The following is a 20,051-nucleotide window of genomic DNA, read 5'->3' as shown; positions in this document are numbered from 1 at the left end:
CAAGCTCTCTTTTTGTTGTTATTGTGCTTGTTTGTTTTTGCTTCATATCTCTGTATTTCTAGTCTTTTGAAGAATAGCCTTTAGTCAGGGAAATCAGAAAATACTTCAGCATCTATTATGTACCTACTACTGTATTATGTGCTTATAGGATCCAAAGATAATAGGAAAATAATTCCTGCTCACAGAAAATTGAAAATACTATTAAGGAAACAAAATAGAAGTATAAAGCTATATATATTCAATTACTAAATAATGTAAAAGTTCAAAAAAAAGGAATAAGGAGAGTCTGAGTTGGTGAAGATTTCATGAAAGGTTTGGGAATTGAACGAGGTCTTGAAGGTGGTTAGATTCACAAGGGCAGAGAAAGACTAGGTTACCCTACATGCCAAGTCCCTGACTCGAATGCAAGATGCTTGAGGGGAGGAGCCATGCTGTGCCCATGTATTAACCCAAGCCCTCACCAATACCTGCCCCACACAGGCACTGCTACAAAGTAATCCATACGAACTCACCGAGGAAAGACCAAGTCCCATACTTTTTTGTATTCTCTCATCTCTTTAATGAAAATCATGAGGATGAGCATTTAATACAGATGAAACAAAGTTACGTTTTCAGATTAAGAAGAGATTCGGTCCAAGGATGAGTACACACAGAAGAATTTAACTAAAATTCAATCACTTGTTTAGATTTATCCAGTGTGGTCATGACTCCAATCCTTTGGAAATGGACAAGTTCTTGCTATACTACTTGTGACATCACTCTCTCCCTAAAAAACTAGATGAGGAATGAAAGGAAATGCTGGGAAATAAAAACAGCTGTTGTAGGACAGTGTAGAGATTATAAGTGAAACATTTTCCTTTTTTAAAAATAGTATTTTCTAAAAACCTACCATGTGGAATTTTATGATATGTAAATTTACCTCAATAAGGTTGGGAAAAAAAATCTACCATGCAGATAATTTGTTCATTATAGATTTGTAATTGGATGGTTATAAATACTCAATTTCTTATTTTGCTATTCTAAATACTGATATAAAAATCATAAGTGTTATGCTTTACTTAGTAAGCATGGATTACATTTTATTTAAACAAGCACACTACACATTTACATGATCAGACTGAAAGTCTCGACATGTCATAAAGTTTCATGATGACAATACAATTAATTGTATTTCAGGAATTTTGTGATATAACCTAAGGTAAGTGAAGACAGCATGTTATGTCATAAAGACAAGGTTAAGTAATGACTCTGAGAAACTATCTGGGTGACTCAGAATCACAGACCCCAATTCAGCTTCTTGTTGAGTTGATACACTTCCTTAACAAGATAGATTCCATTCATGTCAATATTGGTTTTTTCTTTTTTTTCTTTTTGTTTAAAGTTTATTTTGAGAGAAAAGAGAGGAGGGCAGAGAGCGAGGAAGAGAGAGAGAATTCCAAGCAGCCTCTGCACTGTCAATGCAGAGTCCGATGCAGGGCTCAAACTCACGTCAGCCGATTAACCAACTGAGCTACCCAGGTGCCCCAATATCAACATTGCTTTCAGTGAAATGGATTGAGAATTATGAATTCCTACAAAGAAAATATCTTCTATCCCTTAACACTGTATTTGTATAATGCAAGTAATTCATTGACATGAATTCTATTTTTTCCCTCTACTCCCAAAAGCAACAAGTCAAATAGGTAATTGCCTTATTTACATCTTAAAAAGCTTTAAGTAGCTTTAATTCTTAAATTTCATATGATACTTGTGATGACACATTTCTGCTCTTGGTCATCCTTTCTATCTTTCTATAACTACCTCAGGGAATATTGGCTTCTTAGTGCCATAAATTAAATGACAATTTTTGTGACAGAAAACCTTAGTGTGCAAAATAGTCAAAGAAAGTCTTAGTGTACACATTTCTTCATGTAAGAAAACAAATGTATTCTGTGCTTTCAGTTCAGAATTAAGTGACAGCTTTAAGGTTTATCTTTCCAGATAGAATTTAAGAGTACCAAGGAAAAGAAAATGTCATATGGTCATCATATATCTTTTGAATTCAATCAGGTTTTCCTGACTTAAAAAAAAAAACTCTAATACTTATTTTTTTAAATTTTTTAAATGCTTATTCATTTCTGAGAGACAGAGAGAGACAGAGCATGAGTGGGGAAGGGGCAGAGAAGGGAGACACAGAATGTGAAGCAGGCTCCAGGCTCTGAGCTGTCAGTACACAAACCGTGAGATTATGACCTGAAATGAAGTCGGTGGCTTAACTGACTGAGCCACCTAGGTGCCCTAAAACTCTAATACTTATAAACACCAGGCTACTTATATTTACCTAAACATTGCTCTGAAGAAGTCTAACAAACAAAAGTATATCATATCAATTTTAAAATTCTACTGCTAAACAGAAATAAAGACTAATGTACAAATTTAAAAAAATAATTTTACATTACCTTATACTGATATAAAAACTTTTACTGCCAATTCAAAAAAACACTTTTTTAAAAATTCAAATAAATTCAATGACAATACCATGAAAATAACTTCTAGTTCTTAAAGTAAACCTTTTGAGATCTCTTAGAGAATCTGAAGATTAAAAATGATAGAAAACAGTGAGTTTGCTACTCTAGTTTCTTGCGTGGGATGTGTACTTAAAAAGGAACGTTAGTGGGGTGCCTGGGTAGCTCAGTCAGTTAAGTGTTCAACTCCAGCTCAGGTCATGATCTCGTGGTTCGTGGGTTCAAACCCCGCATCAGGTTCTGTGCTAACAGCTCAGAGCCTGGAGCCTGTTTCAGATTCTGTGTCTCCCTCTCTCTCTGCCCCTCTCTCACTCGCGCTCTGTCTCTGTCTCAAACATTAAACAAATATTTTTTTTAAAGGAACATTATTATTTGTTTACATAATGTGGTTTCTTCAGACAAAGTCATTGCCCTCCCTGGCCTTCAAGGTTCACTGTCCAATCTCCCCTTTATTTTCCTTTCTCTGCTTATTCCACAGGCCCCCTGCCCTTCTACTCTCACCATAGGTCCTCCTGATCCCTGTTTGCCACTCAGCTCTTGCAATTCCAATGTTCTCCATCTGCTCTTTACTATCCCCCATCTTTCCAGCTGCCCAAAGACACACCCCACCTTGTTTTCTACTTTAGAAGGGAAAGGGAAAGGAAAGAAAAGGAAAAGAAAGGAAAAGAAAAGGGGCACCTGGGTGACTCAGTGGGTTGAGCATCTGATTCCTGATTTTGGCTCAGGTCATGATCTCACAGTTTGTGAAATCCAGCCCTGCGCTGGGCTCTGCACTAACAGTGCCCCTCCCTCTCTGTCTCTCTCTCAAAATAAGTAAATAAACATTTAAAAAACATCTAAAGGGGCGCCTGGGTGGCGCAGTCGGTTAAGCGTCCGACTTCAGCCAGGTCACGATCTCGCGGCCCGTAAGTTCGAGCCCCGCGTCGGGCTCTGGGCTGATGGCTCGGAGCCTGGAGCCTGTTTCCGATTCTGTGTCTCCCTCTCTCTCTGCCCCTCCCCCGTTCATGCTCTGTCTCTCTCTGTCCCAAAAATAAATAAAAAACGTTGAAAAAAAATTATAAAAAAAAAAAACATCTAAAATATTAAACATTAAAAAACCATTTAAACATTAAAAAAAAAAAAAAAGGAAAAGAGAACAGACCTAACAGAAGGCTTTTTAGCCCTCTATCCTATATTGCTTGATTGAGGAATGAGAGGTATTAGGGCCAGGCAAGCAGGGCAAGAAATTAAAATTGCTGCCATGGGCAGAGTCAGGTGCTTCCCAGAGGTGGTGGTCCTGAACGTTCTTAAGAGGAGCTAACCAGGTCAGGAAAGTACTGCTGTGCAATGGGACCAGCACATCGGAGGAGGCTGCCCTAGAAGCCACACCGGAGAGAAAACTCCAGTAAACAAAGCAAAATAAACATGGAGTAGAGAGTTTAGTGTTTATAAAAATCTGAAATTAAGATGACTCAATTGTCCAACATATGATTAAAACACTTGCTAAATAACACTATTTCCTGCCCAGTTATACCCTGCATTGACATTCTTTATGTTGTTGTTGGTTATTTATTTATTTTGAAAGAGAGGGAGACAGAATGAGCAGGGGAGGGGCCAAGAGAGAGGGGGACAGAGGATCTGAAGTGGGCTCTGCACTGACAGCAGAGAGCCCAATGCAGGGCTCGAATTCACAAACCGTGAGATCATGAGCTGAGCCAAAACCAAGAGCTGGACGCTTAACCGACTGAGCCACCCCAGTGCCCCACCCGACACTGACACTCTGAACACACATTTCTGTATTTCCCCATTTTGTTCTTCTAGATCTCCAAAATCCTCAAAAAAAGAAAAAGACAACCCTAAGCACAGCTTTTATGGCAACAGTTCTTACTCCAGTTGTAAGATTTTCCCAATAAAAGTTAACATGAATATGATAATATCAAAACTAATGTAAGTAACTATGCATCAAGACCTTCATTTTGTGATGAAACTGAAGATGAAGTAAAAGTGCTTTTTTAAGAACAAAAAATAATAGCTGCAATCAACAAAGAAAGCAAAATTTGCTCAAAAATGATCTGTTCCACCACAAATAGGTGAGATTTTTTTTTTTTAATTTTTTTAAAGTTTACTTATTTTGAGAGAGAAAGAGAAAAGGAGTGGGGCAGGGGCAAAGAGAGAAGGACACAGAGAATCCCAAGCAGGCTCTGTGCTTTCAGTGCAGAGCCCGATGCAGGGCTCAAACCCACAAACTATGAGACCATGACCTGAGCTGAAATCAAGAGTCAGACACTCAACTGACTGAGCCAACCAGGGGCCCAAAGAGGTGAGATTATTTAAAGATGAAAGATTTAGAGGAAAATATACAAAGGTAGTTTATATGTATCTCTTCACCATTCCTCACCTAGTATAGAATCAAAAAGTTTTTCAAAAGAAAAGCTAGAAAAATTTGTATTAAAATCTGCTAGACTCAATTATCATTTGAAATGATAAAATGCACTTTTGATGCATTTTGTTTCATAAGATTACATCAAAAGAAGTCAAACACTGCTATTTCCTTCAGTTTTTCATATTAATAGATTATATGTTTTCTGTTGTGCTTAGCTTATTTTTGAATTCTTTATTAATGTTATGTAACAATTTATATATAGCATGTGTTTAACCTTTATATTTTTGTAAATTTATTTTCACTTGATATTTTTTAGTATATTTGTAAGTTACAGTGTCAAAATACATTAATTAGTTCATTGATTTTTTAAAAAATCAATTCTGAATAGTTTTCAATAAAATAGTGATGTCGATACTGACTTTTGGCATTACCTGGAAAAAAAAAATGAAAATATTGGCACTATCGTTTGTTCTGGTATTACAATCACTAGCGAGGGTAAGAAAGATCTCTCACTCAGACTCTATTTGGGAATGATGGAATCAGACCAAATGCAACTGTCTTTGATAAACGAAGGACAAAATTACAACGATCTGCTTTTCATTAAAAAATTAACACTAAGGCTGTTTTGGACATTTCGACAAAAGGCGTTGTTAGAATATGATCAAGACTCTGTGGCAAAGATGAGAATGCAAGCTTTGTGGGAAGACGGGGAGACTGTGAGTTAGAAGATACAAGAACTTTCCTTCTTCTCTCCAACTCCTAGGGGATCCTACACCCTATGGTGTGGATCACATCCTATAATACCAGTAAGCAAAACAATCTTGAGGCAAAATGAAGCAAACATGAGCCTAAAGGAGAAAAGGCAGGAAAATATGCGGTACAACAGTAGCACAGGAGGGTTTTCTACATACAGTTAATGGGTTTCCCACTGGGGCCACATGTAAGTAAGTAATACAGACAGTTATATTACTTACATTAGAAACTACCTAATGTTGTGGGGTTTTCTACATATACATCATACACCCCCTCCTCAGCACTAAACACAACATGCTATATATGCTAATCTTTTATTAAATATTTACTGAATGGATAATTAAATAATGAATACTTGTAAGTGAAAATTTGATGGCACTAGAAGTTGAAATAAAAAGCACTTGAGGGGCGCCTGGGTGGCTCAGTCGGTTGAGCATCCAACATGGGCTCAGGTCACAGTCTCATGGTTCGTGAGTTCAAGCTCTGCATCGGGCTTGCTGCTGTCAGTGCAGAGCCCCCTTCAGATCCTCTGTCTGCACCCCCCATTCCTCTCCCGCTCTCAAAAATAAAAATAAATAGAAATAAAAATTAAAAAAGAATTTCTAAGAAATAATGTAATAATGAAACAAGAAATAACATGACAGATGAAATAGTGGAGATGATGACAAAAGAACACAAAAATGCCTGCAAGGATTCTTATCTGAGAAAATGGGAAAAACAAAAGACAAAACAGTAAAGAACAGAAAAAGGACAGGTAGAAAGGGTACATGCCTGATTTAAAAAAATGAAATTGAAACAGAACAAACTGAGGGTTGATGGGGGGTGGGAGGGAGGGGAGGGTAGGTGATGGGTATTGAAGAGGGCATCTTTTGGGATGAGCACTGGGTGTTCTGTGGAAACCAATTTGACAATAAATTTCATATATTAAAAAAAATAAATACAAAAATACAAAAATAAAACTGAATCTGAATTTGGACACTGGGATTAGGGAAAAGGGCACATCTAGGGGCAGCTGTACAGCAGATGGAAATGAGTGTCCACATGTAAACCAGAAGTCAGAATTATGACAAAAGATTTTGATCAGCACAAAGCTATAAATGTGCTGAAGTCTCTTTGGGAAGAAAACTGAAACAAAAGGACTGAAGACATACTCTTAAGAGTCACCCCCACTAGGAAGAATATGGAAGAATGGGATAGAGAGAGAAAGACATCTCAGAAAGGAAGTAAGTAACTGCCAGTTTATCAAAAACTATTTATCAAGTGCCTGTGTAACCCAAGCGTGCTAAACATTATGATTAGCTTTCAGTTCAAATAGGCTTCTAATATCATGGTCTTCATTGAGTGAGACAATTCTGGTCAGAACTCAAATTCTAAGAATTGCCTAACCAACTCACCTGGGGTCACTGGAACAATTAAAAGTGCCTGTACGTATTCCAAATCTTGACACCTTTTTCACCATTTTCTCCCAGTGGATTTTACCGACCAAGGGACTTCTGTCATTTGCTATGACCTATTCTCCCAGAAACAAAAACAGAAACTTTAATTACCTAAAATGAAGTCAAACCAACCACTTATATCTATAATGTATCTTCACCCTTTGCAAAAAGATTCTGTTCTGTTCTATCATCATTGCAATTCTTGCAGAAGGAATAACTGTCCGACTGAAAAGGCTTAAAACATTGAATACAGTGCATTAAACTTCCACACTTTATGGCAGTTACATTGAGGGGAATCAAAATCATATTAAAAAGCTAGCCACATCCACCACCCTGATTCTTTAGAAATAAGTTACAGAGGAAGAAAATGGCCTTTGGAGTCATTTCTCCACCATGAAAATTTTAAACAGTACAAATAAAGCTTACTAGAAATGATCACATGTGAGTTCAAGGAGTTCAAATTTCACTTTTTAAAAGTATAATTATGGAGCCAAGAGTCAAACATTTGTTTTCTATTAAACTATGCTTTGACTAAATCAATACTACTACTTCTACAGCTTTTTCTTAACAATCACAAAAATGTTCTAATATATAAAAAGAACTACCGCAATGAATTCTACACTCTTGAACGTCTACTTCAAATCTGCATATAGCTTTCAAACACAATTAAGATTGGGAGAAGTACAAGATTTAAAAAAAAAAAAGAAAGAAAGAAAAAGGAAAAAACTGTAAATTAACCTTCAAAATGTGTAATGACATCTTTCTTGGCTTTTCTAATCGTTAACACCTTTTCCTTTTCTTCCCTAATCTTCCTGCTTTGAATGAAGGCAGGACTTCAACACAGATACCAATAAAAAATGAATTATCTATTAAAAACAAAACCACAAAAACAACTAAACGGGAACTTAAAGGGAAGCCAAAAATGTCTAAAGTCTTCATGAACCATCTGTTTGATTTATTTTAAGCCCAGGGTATATAGGCCAAGTTTATTTTCACAAATGCTATGCAGCTGATGTTATCTAATTGAAAATTACAACACAATACTCTGGGGTCCTTCCTGGGAGGAAGGGCCAGTTTCATGGTCACAAAGCCTTCAGGAAGTGAAATCCCAGGTTATGTGTGTGAAATAAGTGCCAATAGTCCACTCCCTAGGAGATGCAAGAGCGGTCCAGCTACCTCATGGTAGCCTTTCTGCTGGGAAGCCTAACAAATTTCAAGGGCAGCAGAAAGAGAGTACATGGTGGTGACAAGTGACTTGAAATTCACTTTATGTGCAGACAGAACACTGTCCACTAACCCCTGCCATATACCACTGCTACTATCATCCCCACATCTACAGAGACATACATACACACCTAACATTTTGTAACAACTCTGATGCTTAATAAATACACAAACACATACACAATTTAGGGCACTAAACAAATGGTTTTGATAGTGCTTTTCAGTGAAAATAGGTGGTCTTATTGAGGGAGAGAGACACCAGTTATTATTTAAATGTTCAGATGGTGGAGGTAATCAGGGAAAGGGCAATCTGAGGACATGAAAGCTTTTTCTGAGGTTTATATGTTACCCACTAAGTCTCTACTTTCACGTTTTTTTCATGGTCCAAAATGGCTGGATATATTTTACATGAATAACGAGGAAGATAAAGCAAGGCAGATATTTCTTTTCTTTTTTTTCCCTACTACTCAAGAGTCAATATGGTAGGTGCGTGTGGGTGGCTCAGTCGGTTGGGCATCCAACTCTTGATCTCAGCTCAGGTCATGATCTCACAGATTCGTGAGTTCGAGTCCCACACTGGGCTCTGTACTGACAGCGCAGAAACTGCTTGGGATTCTCTCTCTCCCCCTTTCTGCCCCCTCCCATGCTTGTGTATGCATGCCCTCTTTCAAAATAAATAAATAAGCATTAAAAAAAAAAAGGGGGTCAATAATGGTAGTTCATTTTTTCATCAAGTAATCAAAGAAATCTTGAGCTTATTTTCCAGATTACTGAGAAGGATTGAGAAGTCTCTGTGCAATCATATCACCATACTCCCTACTTTTTAAAAGAACTCTTTCCTAAAGAGCTTCCTTTTCATTCCCATTTCCCAATCAAGGCTGTAAATAACCCAAAAATTTCAGGTCTGTGTTTATAATGACATTGCATCAAGGGGTTAAGAGGTTGCTTTAGTCAATGTAAGGTATGGCCCTGAGTCTGGGGGCATCCTTCAGTGAAGATCTTATCCACCACACACATATCTTTTAGATTTACAAGAGCTCCAATTCTAGAAGAGGAAGTAAGAATGAGAGGCAGTTGTTAGCAGGCACTCCTGGTTATAGCACAGACAACACAAGTCTGTGATCAGAGGTGGGAACATCTAAGCAGGTATGTGACAATGTTTACCCCTAGGGCCTTATTTATTCAGCAAGCTGTTCTAATACCTGCTTTTGAAGAGTTTAATGATCCCTAACAGAGAAAGCCACACAAAAATGAAAACTCCCCCAGGCATTCATTGCATGAAAGCATTTTGTTTGACTCTGCAGTTATATTTATGTAGTTAGAAATTGCTCTGTCCAATGCTCTATATAGTTATATTACTCAACTAAAGGTCTAGCATAAATTAAACTTTGTAGAGGCTGAATGAAACCACCACTAAACATTTTAATATCTTCACACAATAACTCATCTGACTGAGTCACATGGCACAATCAAACATTCTAAGCCTATTACTACTGGGTCACACCAGTAGGAGTTCCCAACTTACAGCTCATATCCAAAAGTATGCACGATGATTCTGAGTGGCACTCACACTGCTGGTCTTATTAAAAGCAGAGACATACTCCTCGGCAGTTCAGGAAGGATGTTGTGTTCTCTGTGGGGAATATTTTCAGAGACTAGAAAAAAACTAGATGAAAGTACAGCCTGAGTTCCAAGTCTGGGACAGACTTGGCAGGATAGGCTGGAAGTGAAAGAATCTTTCCCTCCCCCTTCCCAGGGTATCTGCCTAACTGGCATCCCCACACTGGCTCACCATTGTATCTCCTGCAGCTAGTATAGTGCCTAACTCATTTGGGTACTCATTAAATATTCATGCTGAATTAAACTGTTTCTGCTTTTTACAGCTTAGTAACTTCATTCTTCAACTTTTGCCTATACAGATTCTCTAAAGCCACCAAGTTTTTGACATCTACTGTAAGTCCCTTCCCCAGCAACCTGTCATTTGGAATATTTTCTGGACAAATGCTAGTGTAAATAGTACTTTGCTATCCAATTACATATCAATGTTCTTGACCCCAGTGAGACATAAGGACTTCTAATTCAATGAATTTAGAAATATACTTTTTCCAGAAAAAAACTACCGTAATTTTCCCAGGTTCCACTTCACTGTCTGAAGAGTTCTTTATCTCTCAAGATGCTAGCATCAATATAGATGATCTAACTCAGCTGGGAAAGTTAATCATATACTGAGATTTTTACTGATCTACACATTTTAGTAAACCAAACTGTAAGCTGTTTTATGACACAGGCTATAGGTTATTCGTCTTTGTGCCCTCAGTGCTAATCACAAGGTTCAGCTGGCACACATTAGATTTCAATAAATATTTGTTAGATGGTTGGATGAATGGATGAAACCAGTGGGTTTGCTGGTACATGTTTAACAACCAGCCCTCCAGAAGAAAAAGGAAGCTCTGATTTCTATTACTTGCTGACTTCCTTGGTATAAATACTCCCATATGGCCAATTTCAAGTTACCAATGTGCTATCTCTAAACATGGAATTGGGAAGAGATCTTAACAGTCACTCTTCATGAAGCAGTATGAGCTGGCTCCAGCATACCATGCATGGAACTACGCTGGACAGCGTGTGATGCTAAGTGCACATATTTTCTGATGTCCACCTTGTGTAGTCCAGTTTAAAATTACACACAAAAAAAAACCAAAACCCACCTGGGGCTCAGTTTACTGTCTATTTCCTTCCACATGTATTATAGGTATTACACTGGTATAAGGAAAAAAAAAAGCCATATATTTTTGCCTAATGTTTACAGGTGGGTTTTATTAGTAATCAGAGTACCTGCCATAGATGCCATACAGCATCTAGACTAAATTAAGTAACACAACTCCCCAGAACAGGAGAGCTGTGCTGTGATATTTTCTGCATCTCTCAATATTTCATTTTATTTATTTATTTATTTTAACGTTTATTCATTTTTGAGACGGAGAGAGACAGAGCATGAATGGGGGAAGGTCAGAGAGAGAGGGAGACACAGAATCTGAAACAGGCTCCAGGCTCTGAGCTGTCAGCACAGAGCCCGACGCGGGGCTCAAACTCACGGACCGCGAGATCATGACCTGAGCCGAAGTCGGACGCCCAACCGACTGAGCCACCCAGGCACCCCTCAATATTTCATCTTAATAAGGAGTTTCTACTTTCAAAATCATAGACCAACTTTTTTTTTTTTAATGTTTATTTATTTTTGAGAGACAGAAAGAGCATGAGCTGGGGAGCGTCAGAGAGAGGGAGACACAGAATCTAAAGCAGGGTCCAGGCTCTAAGCTGTCAGCACAGATCCTGACACAGGGCTTGAACCCACAAACTGTGAGATCATGACCTGAGACAAAGTCAGCCACTAAATTGACCAAGCCACCCAGGCGCCTCAATCACGGACCAACTTAAGTAAATACATGCAACTTGTATAAAACCATTAAAAATGGAGACAAGTTGGGAATGCAAGCTGGTGCAGCCACTCTGGAAAACAGTACGGAGGTTCCTCAAAAAACTAAAAATAGAACTACCCTACGACCCAGCAATTACACTACTAGGTATTTATTCAAGGGATACAGGTGTGCTGTTTCGAAGAGACACATGCACCCCACTGTTTATAGCAGCACTATCAACAACAGCCAAAGTATGGAAAGAGCCCAAATGTCCATCGATGGATGAATGGATAAAGAAGATGTGGTGTAAATATACAATGGAGTATCACTCGGCAATCAAAAAGAATGAAATCTTGCCATTTGCAGCTACTGGAGGGAGGGATGGAATTGGAGGGTGTTATGCTAAGCGTAATTAGTCAGAGAAAGACAAATATCATATGACTTCACTCATATGAGGACTTTAAGAGACAAAACAAATGAACATAAGGGAAGGGAAACAAAAATAATATAAAAACAGGGAGGGGGACAAAACATAAGAGACTCTTGAATATGGAGAACAAACAGAGGGTTACTGGAGGGGTTGTGGGAGGGAGGATGGGCAAAATGGGTAAGGGGCACTAAGGAATCTACTCCTGAAATCATTGTTGCACTATATGCTAACTAATTTGGATGTAAATTTAAAAAGAAATTAAAAAAAAAGAAATAATGGATGAATTCAAAAGCATAAAAAAAATGGGGACAAGTGATTGACAAAAAACAAAACTCAACAGCATTTAATTATTTCTTTGGTATCTTCACTAGCTTTCTTTATGAGTAAACAGAAATAAAAGTTTTTTACTAGACAGAAATAAAAGTTTTTCACCAGAACAAAATAAATGGCACAGTGGTTTGCCATGTATTTTACCTTTAGAGTAGAGTCAAGAAAGGAATAAAGGGGTTAGAATCTCCCCGAACAAAGCTTTGTCTAGAAACAAAGATAAACAAGTTTTGTAACAGCTGTTAACTCTTTTTAGCCAAACAGGAAATAGAGTAACGTGATACTCTGGTAAATATTGACCCAAAGTTTTACTTTAAATCAGGTGATGCTTTTCACTGCTACCTCAATTCTAGTGACGTTAAATTCCTTATGATGGGGATAAAGCCAGTAGGGAACAAATAACACAGTCCTTCCTTGAACAAAGGTCAAAAAGAGAAATAGAAACGTTAAGATAAGGATAAACCCATAAACCCCACAACGCATGCTAACTTTTCCATTTCAGGCTAGCCACTGTCCCATCTGCCCAAGAGTTCTCTGGGGTGGGAGCAGGGGAAGTAACTGTCTTCAATTTGTGATACTCAGATGACTGGGTGGTGGTAAAATCAAAGAATCACAATACTAGAAGATAAATAACTAATGAAAGATATGAGCAGAGGTTAGGAACAAAGCAGGGAAACTTAGATTGTTAGAACTGCTAGAAAAAAGAAGACTTAGTTGTTCCATGGGTTATATGGTGTCTTACATGTCCCATATGTGTTGCTGCCTGGAAAACTGAAATTAGTTCTGTTCACTTCATATTACAGAGACTACAGGATAGATGTGGAAAAGCTTCACATGAAAAGGAGCATCCTACTATTCTGGTTTAATGTAAGGATAATTCATGAGCACTAACACATTTTAGAACAATTAAGAAGAGAAAGACATAAAGACCACTAACATGTATCATGCAGCAAATAAAAGCATGAGCTGCACAGAAGACAGATTCAAAAGGAATACAAATTAAGTAATTTATAGAAATTTATTCTTCTCGTGTAGTGTCATTCCACGTGTCATGTCACCAAAAAAGATAACCAACCTAGATTACCAATCCACTACAGAAAAATAATGAACTGACCAAGTGACGAAACAGGTAAGTAATAAACCCATTTATTAAAGTCACATTTTCGGGGTGCCTGGGTAGCTTAGTTGGTTAAGCAACCAACTCTTGATTTCAGCTCAGGTCATGATCTCACAATCTGTGAGATCAAACCCTATGTTAGGCTCTGCACTGAGAGCGTGCAGTCCACTTAGGGCTCTCCCTCGCTCTCTGCCCCTCCCCCACTCGTGTGCACTCTCTCTCTCAAAATAAACTTTAAAAAGTCATACTTTCCCTAAATAAATCCAGACATCCTTTCAATGACATACGAAGCCTAATGTCCTAATTATCAGTTTTATGATGCCTAACTACATTTTTTTCTCAATAAATACAAAAGGAAACCATAATTCATCGCAGTAAGGAAGGATATTAGAAAAATGGGAGGGAAAAGAAAGAACTCTGATGTGTTTAAGTATTTCTTATACAGGATACCTACAATAAAGGCAATATGAAGAGGACTGAACTGGCTGGGATCTATGGACTCTCACAAATTAAAAAAAAAAAAGAGCCAACTAAAATTGGTCAGCTTCTTTGAAAATAAATAGGAAAGAATAATTCAAATTATTAAAAACAGAATCTTTAAGTTATCCTTCACAAGAGATTAGATAAATATGATTTGAGCTGAAAGAATGACAAGCAACCAAGAGAATACTTGTTTCTATCAGACATTTTCAATTTAAAAAACAAAACAAAACAACAACAACAAAACTAAAAGCCCTCTTTTAAGAGTTTAAACCAATGTCTGTGCTGATGAGCTTAGCTTGGTGACTTGAGAATGAGGACAGGGTTTCAATCTCAATCTTCTCAGTTGTCCTGCCAGAGATTGTTCTTCTAAGCCCAGCCAGTTTGACAGATGTAAGCCACTGGCTCCAAGGGATATAAGCCAGACATTGGTGATCAGTGCAAATCCTGAAGGTCACTGGAAAAATTAAATGTGTGTCCTACTACCATTAACACACAGAAAACCATATAAACACATTCCACTTTTCTTAGAAGCCATTTTTCAATCACTAATACCTGTGAGGCTTAAAAAATATTTTCAGAGGAAAAGAATTGAGTGATTACAATTTAAATGCTAACATTCACTATCATTCATTATTTGTTCTTCATTTCATTCAAGTGTCACTTTATCAGAGAATTCTTTGCCATTCTCTGACTCCTTGCCTTGTTTATTTTTCTCCTTAGCATTTTCCACTAACTTGATGTTGTATTAAATATTTACTCACTTATTGCCTACCTCTCCCAACTGGAATGTGAACTGCCTGAGAGAGCAAAGACTTAGCCTGCTGAATGTTCCTGGTATAGCTCCAGGGCCTGGCATACAACTAACTGCTAAATAAACTATTTCATATTTTAAGGGAGTTTATATCTTTTTTTCTTTTTTATATTTGTGGGGGTTTTTTTGAGGTGGGGGAAGGGCAGAGACAGAAGGAGAGTGAAAATCTTAAGCAGGCTCCACACCCAGCTAAGAACCTGAGGCATAAAGCCCAATGTGGGGCTCGAACTCAAACACCATGAAATCATGACCTGAGCGAAAATCAAGAGGTGGACACTTAACTGACTGAGCCACCTAGGCGCCCCAATCCATGGTTATATTTAATGGAACATTAAAAAATAGGGCACTGGGTGGCTCAGTCGGTTAAGCATCTGACTCTTGATTCTGACTCAGGTATGATCTCAGGGTCATGAGATGGGGCTCCACACCGTGCTTCACACTGACAGTGCAGAACCTGCTTGGGATTCTCTCTCTTTCTCTCTCAAAAATAAACAAACTTAAAAAAGAAAATAGCAGATCGTTTGTAAGCCAGGAATACACGTTAGTGAACCAGAATGTGTTCATTTTTTATAGGCAGAATCCTATATACCAAAAGAATTTCTAGACTTTTGACATGGCTTTTCCAAGTTTGGAAGGTGTTCTGCATCTTAATTATTCATCTCTATGGGATCATTCAGTGTATGGACACTTAGAGAACATAGGGAAATGGGACAGGTATTCAACTCAATCTCAGTAATAAAACTAAAATTATCAAAACCAACAAGTCTTTTTTTTTTAATTTTTTAAATGTTTATTCATATTTGAGAGACAGAGAGAGACAGAGCGTGAGTAGGGGAGGGGCAGAGAGAGAGGGAGACACAGAATATGAAGAAGGCTCCAGGCTCTGATCTGTCAGCACAGAGCCTGACGCGAGGCTCGAACCCTCAAACCGTGAGATCATGACCTGAGCCAAAGCTGGATACTCAACCGACTGAACCACCCAGGCACCCCCCAACAAGCCTTTCTTGATCAGACTATCAGATATGAATATCTAGGAAAGGAAATGGAATTAACTATTCACTTATAAATTAAAGCTTTAATGATGCTAGTTTATTTTTCAATACGAATTAATTCAGAGAAATAAACTAGAATTTGATGGATAACGTATATACTATATCCATAATCTCCCAGGGTCTCCCTTTGCTAAATTTAAAAATTACTGAATTAGATAATCTGGCAGGTAAAAGGTCAGACACAACAGGAAAACTGCATGTAAAGGAAAGTCATGAATATTCAGTCAACGTAATCACCTGAAGAATTCCCAAACCTCAACTCTTTAGCCCCATAGACCACAGTACTGTTACATTTTCCTTAGGTGTATATGTTTTATTTGAGGTCAGGTACAACAGAAAATCTATCTATAATCATATTGCAAATCTATGACAAGGCCAGATCTGCATCTAACTGCATCTGAGCTCATAGCTTTTTCTACCATATTTTGACGTCATTGTTTTCAGAAATATGAAGAAGCAATTTTGATTTTTATACCCTGAATCAAACTTGGCCAACCCCAGTGTGAAATGACAAAAGTAGCTGACAAAAAATCAGGAGTCCTGAGATTTGATCCTGATTCAATAATCATAATTTTAGCCAAAATCATGCTGTTAATTTGGTTGATATTTTATTTTAAATGAACTTACATTTTTAAAAAAATTAAATAACTTTATCCTTGCCCTAAATATCTGTGAAATTAGATGTTCAATGCAATATTGATTTTTCTAATTTGTATAAAAATCCATAAATGATGATGCATAAACTGCACTTTACGAAGCATAAAAGATGAATTTTTAGACCCTTCATAGCTCTACAACTCTAACATGCTAACTCAATTTCACAGTTTTGATATCACAAGAGCTAGGGTTTAAAATTATCATCTCATCAATTCCATAAGCAAAGTAATGAGCACTCCCCACCAGTCCCCACAATATCTTTTCCTCTATTGTCACAAAGTTGGCTATTTCCCTAATAGCAGGATTTTCTTACTTTTACTTCAGGGTTTTTCCTCTAGATACAAAAATCCTTTGGATTACTGCATTACAAACTGGAGTTAATCAAAACTGTAACAGCGCAAATCACTCAACAAAAGGAATAGATGTGTGTTTCTTACTTTCATGAGGATCCATCGACCAAAATGGATTTGTTTCTGCTGATTCTAACCAGTCAACCCTCTTTCCCCAACACTTCCCCTCCCCACTCTTCAATCTTCATTTTCCATGGTCTGCAGACCTCTTTAAGAGGATACTGGAGACTACCTATGAGAATTGAGTTATGTTGAAGAAACACGACACAAATATATAGAAGTGTCACCAGCTGGTGAATACTATTTTGGTAAAAAGAATTTTACTTCTATCACTTTACTTCTGATACCTGAACCAGCCAGATGCCATCTTTTGTGTCTTCCACAAGCTCATAGAAGTGCATTTCACCACTGAAATTGGTACTAGAAACAGATTCAGATGCTTCTTCTTCCTTGAGTGCAGAATAGAGCTCACCTTCCATCAAGTCACCTGAAGAAAGAAAAAAGTAACAGCAGTAAGATTTCAAAAATCCTACCTTCCCAACTTCAATGATTAATTCCATTACACACTGTTAAAAATCATGTCACAGGACTTCCATTTCCCTCTATAGAAGAGTAGAACCTGAATACACCCATTTAAGATTCAGTCAGCCAGTATGTCATAAGAACCTAGTACGTGTCAGACAAAAGTGAACAGACAAAAATCCATCTTCTCGTGGAACTTACATGCTAGTGAGGTCATCACATAATTTATTAGGAAATTACTTAATTTCCTGGTAAGCCCAAAAAGCCATCACAGTATTATTTAGTTTTGTGTGTGACACGCCCAGGCTTCAAATAATTTTTAAACAGTATGATGTACATACTTCAGACTTGTAAGATTTAGAAGTGGGTTTACAGAATTTGCCATCACCACCTGCTTAAAATAGCAATAGGGCCTGTAAGACTTGAAGGTTAGATACAAAAGATTACCTGTAAGAAAAAACTCCATACTCAAACTTTCAGTGTAAGTTGAGAGCTTATATGATCAAGTAAAAAGGAAAACACTAATGTCAAATTATTCTAATTTTGTCTTAAATGCGAAAACAAGCACTGTATCACGATAGCAGCAAAATCATTTACAACGAATACTTAAATTATAAAGTTAAACTGCTATACCAAGACTTCTCTGCTATAAAAGGTGTGATCTGAGTCATATTTTTGTAGGCTGTGTGCATTCTTTAAATGATATGTGCATTCTTTGTACACTCAAAGTGACAAGTATTTTTAGGCCCAAAGGAAGCAACACAAATAAAAGTCAAAAGAAAAACGTGTTATTAAACTTTTTAGCATGAGAAGTGATTTGGCTGTGGCAGTGAAGATACTTCTCATTTCTGAACCTAGAAAATTCATTTATTAGGGATCTACTTTACTCCATTTCCCATTCCCCGCCCCCACGGTAGAAGTAAGTTACCATAAACCAGTCAGTAAACGAGAGGCAAGGAAAAAAACCCGATTTTATGTTTTCTCTATAAAAAAGTATCACGTTTACATGCAAATATTACACATTTATATCACTACCCCAGTACTGAAATACAAATTTGATAACCCTTAACCTGGAAATATGTGAGTGCTCAACTCCTCTGGAGTTAGTATTCTTGTCTATCACACTACACGGCTATACAGTACTAAATAAGGGGACAAAATGCCTTGTTAAAGACACAGCAGATCTACTTGAAACAACAAAAAAGATAACCATCAGTTTCAACTGCTTCCTACAGCAACCCAGAATGCCTTTCTCTAGTTACAGTACATTCCCCTTCCAGTACGTTTACCTAAACAAAGATATATTTTCTTCAGGGGTGAAAAAAAAATTAACTATATATCTTACTTAATCCTTCCCCAAACCAACAGTTACGGCCAACGCATTTTTCTTTAAAATGTTAAACAAATGTTCACTTAGTACTACTTCAATTCTATGTCTCAGAGCATTTACAGTGATGCAGCAGCGTCTGTGACTTCTACAAGAGAAAAGTTTACATCCAAGACATAAGGATTTTTTTTTAAAAACCCTGACAGTAATACAAACAAGGTAGGAATTCACAAAACTCACTTCATTTTCACCAAACTTAAAGTATGAAAAGCCAATACTGTACAGTTCACCCTTTCTCGATATTTATCCTCATGATTTAAAAATTAAATCTTAGCCCTACATGCCTCTTTGATAGTAAGTATTCCAATGATATTTTTCCCTCCTGTTATTATGCTATTATTGTTATTTATTATTATCGTGACAAACACTGCTATCTACAGACAACGTTTTGGGGTTTTCCTTCTCTTATATCCTTAGGAATTTCGACTGACAAATAATGCTTTCCAGTTTGTCTGCAACCGGCTGACATTCCCTAATTTTAAGAAAATGGTTTCTTACTAAACATTGCTAAGAAGCTGCACTTAAATCTGTTATTTAAAAAAAAACAAAAACAAACAGCTTAAAAAGACACAGCAACACCCCCACAAATAATCCCAGCCCCCTTCTCAAAACTGGGATTTCCTTTTTTTTTTTTTTTTTTTTTTCCCGCAGAAAGCCTGGACAGCTCTCGAAGTTGTCTGCGTAACCCACCCAGGTAATGCCCCATTCTGAGGGAACCACTAGGCACGAGGAAGTACAAGTCGCCCCCCACACCGGGTGGAGGGGGACCCCACAGGAGCCCGATACTCGCCTGACTTTTCCACCAGCTCCCGGACATCCTTCTTCTCGGGCAGCCCCGAGTACCCCAGCCCCCGGCACTCCAGAATGGTCTTCAGCTTCTTGAAGCTCAGCGCCACCGGATCCACCAGCTGGGTGGCAAAGATGCCAGTTTCATACCACACAATGGCCTCAAAAAACCTGGCCAGGACGAACAGGACCAGAAAATAGAGGAGTAGGAAAAACAGCTTCAGCCACATCTTCCCCTGCGTCTTCTCTCTTCTCAGAGAGCTCAGGAGACGAAAAAGAGGGGCGCGGAGCGGGGGAGTGTGTGCTCACGCCCGCCGGGGCGCGGGCACTATCCCAGCGTGGTCCGGCCTCGCCGCCCTCACTGTCGCGCCATCGCCGGCCCGCGCGGGCAGGGGGTTCAGCTATTTGTGCGGGGTTGAGGAAGAGACGGG

General features: G+C 38.0%; 1 protein-coding gene across 4 annotated transcripts in view; it reads right to left on the bottom strand.

The window, feature by feature from the left end:
• The window catches only part of LOC121044493 (E3 ubiquitin-protein ligase RNF103), a 110,889-nt gene extending 90,844 nt beyond the window's left edge, over positions 1-20,045 (bottom strand). For 2 of the 4 annotated variants that reach the window (XM_040496842.1, XM_040496841.1), the window contains exons 1-2: positions 19,625-20,045; positions 17,273-17,412 (exon numbers count right to left, since the gene is read on the bottom strand). In XM_040496842.1, coding sequence (XP_040352776.1) covers positions 17,273-17,412; positions 19,625-19,850 — 366 coding nt within the window. In that variant the 5' untranslated portion in view covers positions 19,851-20,045. Of the gene's footprint in view, positions 1-7,013; positions 7,130-9,804; positions 10,034-17,272; positions 17,413-19,624 lie in introns of those variants that run through there. The other 2 variants (XM_040496838.1, XM_040496839.1) reach the window with 2 other exon arrangements.
• Between the last annotated feature and the right edge of the window lie 6 nt (positions 20,046-20,051).

The sequence above is a fragment of the Herpailurus yagouaroundi genome, unplaced genomic scaffold, assembly GCF_014898765.1.
Source record: "Herpailurus yagouaroundi ecotype Mexico unplaced genomic scaffold, PumYag 188, whole genome shotgun sequence".
NCBI lineage: Eukaryota > Metazoa > Chordata > Mammalia > Carnivora > Felidae > Herpailurus > Herpailurus yagouaroundi.
The sequence above is the reverse complement of the archived record's forward strand: the minus strand, read 5'-3'. Positions and strand labels throughout refer to the sequence as shown.